The 5,000-nt window shown below is 40.5% G+C and overlaps 2 protein-coding genes across 2 annotated transcripts in view; both read right to left on the bottom strand.

Annotated features, from left to right (window-relative positions):
- LOC138052259 (short-chain collagen C4-like) overlaps positions 1-1,172 on the bottom strand; it is a 13,221-nt gene extending 12,049 nt beyond the window's left edge. Inside the window, exon 1 of the mRNA XM_068898656.1 lies at positions 585-1,172. Coding sequence (XP_068754757.1) covers positions 585-898 — 314 coding nt within the window. The 5' untranslated portion in view covers positions 899-1,172. The remainder of the gene's footprint in view (positions 1-584) is intronic.
- The window catches only part of LOC138052247 (serine/threonine-protein kinase/endoribonuclease IRE2-like), a 413,063-nt gene that overhangs the window by 282,716 nt on the left and 125,347 nt on the right, over positions 1-5,000 (bottom strand). The window lies entirely within an intron of this gene.

The raw sequence follows: 5,000 nt of genomic DNA, 5'->3' as shown, positions 1-5,000 counted from the left end.
GTTGCTTCACAAACTGTGATGATCACTTTCGCTTAAATCAAAGGCCCGTTGTCGTTTCAAATCTTGAAACCTCTACTAACCTTACAGATACTTAAAGTAATTTCCACGAACACGGTCCGTTTTGGCAGTTCGACATGCATGCTTCCGAGTTTCGATTAACCAATTTCCTGTCATGCCCGCGACTTCAAATGAGTATAAAAACACTTACAATAATTACGCTTGAATTAAGTATAATAATCAATGAAATAACCATATAATAACTTCAATATTCTTTAAAGCAAGTTTATAGATGTGCATGTTGACAGAATATTGGACACACGCGTATTTTGCGGACTACCATGACGCACAAAAAAAACTTGTTTACAATATATTAAGTCAATGCGTATCATAAACTGGCTCAGTGTCACAACATAAACTCATTCAAACGAAAATGCTAACATTAGGGCCCTGGGAATTAATTTTCAATGGGTAATTTATGCTACTGTCAAGTTTACTGAAAAAGGTTTTGCAATTTGGTTGAGCGTAAAGGTGATTGCCTTAACCTCGGATTTCAAAGTAGTTTCTTGGCTCTTTCTTTTACTCACCGGCTTTCCAAGCTTTCAATCCTGTTCCAAAGCTGATTTAATTGATCTTGTCCTACTTTTCGCTTTCTTCGAGAATGGATCTGAGAACTTTGCTTCATGTCCGGCTTCAAAATCTGTAGCTTTCTGTTACCTCTGTCGTTAATCCACCGTTCCAGCTTGTCTAGCCTCGAATGGGCATCATCGAGGCGGTTGCTTAATTGTACATGAATAAAATATTGAGCTGAAAAACAGCTTATAAAAAGAAAGACTTGTACAATTTGCCAGAAAGTCAAACGAAAGAAATAGCGAAGAAACAGCGGTACAACTTCTCTCATCTCTTTTCTCTGATTCACATGACAAAGTTATGATGAAGACGAAGACTCCAATGTCCTAAATGTCGCCACTGACGTCCGACCATTTTAACTAAATATGTCACTGAATTGATCGACTTTTTAAGTGCTCAGTACTTCTCGAATTTACTCGATTAGTGTTTGAAGACTGCAATTTACATTATGTCATGCTAATGAGTTACGATAAGTCAAGCGTATCAGTCCAAATGCATTAAGCGAAAATACGTTGTCGTTTGCTATAAATTGTTTAAATGGGCTAATGCCCAGAACATCAGTGAAGAGTTTTATCATAATTGAGACATTGCAGGAAGGCACATGACTTTCTCCCGTGAAAACGAAATTTGGCTCACAACTTCTGCTCGTTGTTATGGCATTTGCCCCAGGGAATGTGTTGCGGAAGGGATAAACAGCGGTTGACGTCACATGCCATTGTAATATTTGACACCGATTTGTTACGTTTGTGTAAAGAGATTTTTTTCAGCTCTCTGATGGTTTCAATCCATCAAGTAAAAATTTAAGGAACCATTTCCCTTCATTGGGAATCTTCTATAATAAACACGGTGTCATATCTCTTCACCTTGAAAAAAGTGTGATCATACAATTTTATGACTGCGCTAGTACTCGAAATCTGAACATAAGTCTGAAGTATTTTTAGCTCGGAGCGTTAAAATTAGAATAAAGGTCAAAATGCTTGATCGTTTTACCGACACCCATGTCAACGTTCTATGTAAGGCGTAGGTTTCAAGCGGAGCGCAATTTGCTATACAAAGTGGTGGAGCGAATTGAAAGATGAGAGAAAGGAACGGTGATGGATAGAAAGTTGGCTGGGATTGGAACAACGTGCATAGCGCCCGAGGAGACCAGACTTGTCCCCTGAGGACGATCCATGGCGTGCCAGAACGAGGCAAATAAGAACGAGAAATGAGTGGAAACGATACGTTCCAGAGTGGATGGTGCGAAGAAGAACAGTTTTGATCCAGAAGAACCCAGAAAAGGGCTTTAGAGGTCAGCAACTGCAGCCCTATTGCATGCCTGCCCGTGATGTGGAAGTTATTGACAGGAATCATCGGAGAGAAGTTATACCATAACCTGGAGAGGGATGGAATGCCGGCGGATGAAGAGATGGGTTACAGGAAGGGATTCCGAGCAATGAAAGATCAACTGTTTGTAGACAAGGCAATCTTGACGAACTATTGGAGACTGGGTGACAAATTCGTCGATCGAAGGCTTGGATAGACTACAAGAAGACGTATGATATGGTACCACATTCGTGAATCCTGACTGAAATTCTTAGAGATGGTCGGGGCAGCCAAGAAAATGATCTACATACTAAGTATGGTGAACGGAAAGACATAGACCGAATGCATAAATGGCGGCCAAAAATGTATTCTTTTGTTTATGTGCTAATTAGACTCACTAGCCTCGCTCTCAACATTTCTTTTGTATTATTGTCCATGCAAACGAGGCTAGTGAGTCTAATTAGCACATAAACAAAAGAACATTTTTTTTGGCTGCCATTTATGGATTCGGGCTATTGTTGACATCAGGAGGAGGTAGACATCGGAAGGATGAATTTTCCAAGGGTAATCTTTGTCGCCACTGCGGTTTCAATAGTTTATAGTCATCATGCTGCCACTGACCTTGGTCTGAGTACGAATGTTGAGAGCTGGGCACAGATTGGCAAAAGACATCACCACCTACTATTCTTGGACGATTTGAAGTTGTCTGGTGCTAGCGAAGACCAACAAGACTCACGGCTTATTCAAGTTGTAAGCGGGATTTTCTCGCAAGATATTAAAAGTCGTTTGGGCTAGACAATTGTGTTGTCCTGGAAATGAGAAGATGATTATACGGGAGCTGACGAATATACGTACCAGACGACTAGTACATGAGGAAAGCCTCCATACATGTCCAATACACTCGACCTGAGTCGGGTTGACTTCACTCGCAGGCGGATTGAGTCCGATCGCGACCGGAACCGGAAATGGGTGCATGGCGCTTGATTAGTGGTACCGGAAGTGAGGGTTAACAGGAGCGAGGGGGGTTGAAAAAGTTGGCAAACAGACTCGATCGGATCCGATGGAGACAGCTCTTCCTGGCAAGAGTCAATCGGACTCTCGGAAGTCAGTTCGCGCGTGACACAAAATATCTCTTAGCCATGACGCGAAACAAGCACACGCTACACGTGAAATATACGTCGTTCTTAAAGCCATGAGGCGATACAAGCGCGCTACACATGTAACATTAGTCGTTCTTTAAGACATGAGGCGAAAGTCAACATCACGAAACATTGCACTCCACACTATACCTCTTTCTTTAAAGCATGAAGCTGAACAAGATTTTCACAAATCCAGGTCATTGAATTTCCGATTGCGACCGAAATTCTTGTCATCCAATCTCCGACAGCAATAAATTATTAGCTTTTCAGACAAATCCACTGATTTCAGTGACGAAGACGAAGATAATCTGCGTGAACGAGAGCCTTTCCCTGGATGAAAACTTTCGGCATTTGTTTTTCTAATTGAAATTGTGATTAATTCCATAAGACATTAAAAACTTCTATAGCATTCTGGAACTGTTCTAGTTAGAAGAGCTCTATATTGATTATATGTGAAATATAGAATGGTCAAGGTTATGACATTAGAAAGTTCTAAAGCATTCTAGAACTGCTCTAGTTTGAAGAGCTCTATAGAAAGTTCTATATATATCATTCTAGAACCGGTCTAGTAAAATGGTCGTATGTGCAAACTTCTAAAGTTCTGATTAAAGTACTAGGGCTCCAGTTCTAGAGTTCTAAGTCAGTCAAATTCGCAGTTCTAGAGTTCCGAGTTCTAGAGTTTTAAGTTCTAGAATTCTCAATTGTTATATGTTACCCTCTGTGGGCTTTAGAATGTCTAGAATGTCTAGAGTTCTAGAATAGCCAGATTCTCTAAGTGAGTTCCAGAACGTCTAAACTGCACACTAGACTTGGTTGATGTCACTGATTACCATTCACTAGTTTAAATACTAAGCACTCATTTAAGCAAAAACAAATCCCCATGAATACCATGTAACCGCGTTATACCTCGACCGTATCCAAGCAGCTTAAGTGAGCTAAAACGTTCCGCCGTTTTCCCAAACGAATTAACTGAATTAAAAATGGACATGAAAACTTGACTAAACCAGGTATTGCTCTTTAGCTTTCACTTTGCGGTTCGGTTAACTGCACTTTTCACGAGATTATGTGAAGAAGAAAGCACTCGTTTACTGATTAGGCCTAAGCGCTCCTTTCAGTTATTAGGCCCCAGTAATATAAGCACTCTCGCAAAAGTTTAGCTTTCAGTTTGCGGTTCGGTCAACTACACTTTTCACGCAATCTCCGACAACAATAAATTATTAGCTGTTCAGTCAAATCAGTGTAGAAGACAAAGATAATCTGCGTGAACGAGAGCCTTTCCCTGGATGAAAACTTCCATTTGTTTTTCTAATTGAAATTGTGATTAATTCGGAATAACTGATATGTTATTTATTTATGAAAATAAGTAAGAACATTGAAGGATGTTTAACAAACCCAAAAATTATTACTACCCCAACAAGAGCTTGTTCGCCGAACGTCCGGCTCGGTGTGCGCTTGCAATGTCACTGAACCACCGAAGCCATCGGAGATATGTCCAGAAATGCACGCAACAACCAAAAATGGCAAAAAAGAGAAAATGTTGGCAAATTTGGCAAATATGGCGAAAATGACAATTTTGCCACAATCGCCAACAAGGTAAAGCACAAAGCAGAGAGTTCTTAGGTCTAATCACTGAAAGGAGCGCTTAGGCGTATAATCAGTAAACGACTGCTTTCTTCGAACCGTAAAATGAAAGCTAAAATTTTACAATAGTGCTTAGGCCTAATCACTGAAACGAGCGCTTACACTTTTGAAATATCGCTATAATGAACTGCCATCGCGGTCCGCAATCCCGTAGTCGAGGAATGAAAATTGTTCAAGGGCAAGACGATCTCGTGAAAAGTGTAGTGAACCGAACAACAAAATGAAAGCTAATATTTCAAGAGAGTGCTTTGGACTAATCACGGAAGCGAGCGCTTCGGCGTAATCAGT

This window comes from Montipora capricornis, chromosome 6 (assembly GCF_036669925.1).
Source record: "Montipora capricornis isolate CH-2021 chromosome 6, ASM3666992v2, whole genome shotgun sequence".
Classification (NCBI taxonomy): domain Eukaryota; kingdom Metazoa; phylum Cnidaria; class Anthozoa; order Scleractinia; family Acroporidae; genus Montipora; species Montipora capricornis.
The sequence above is the reverse complement of the archived record's forward strand: the minus strand, read 5'-3'. Positions and strand labels throughout refer to the sequence as shown.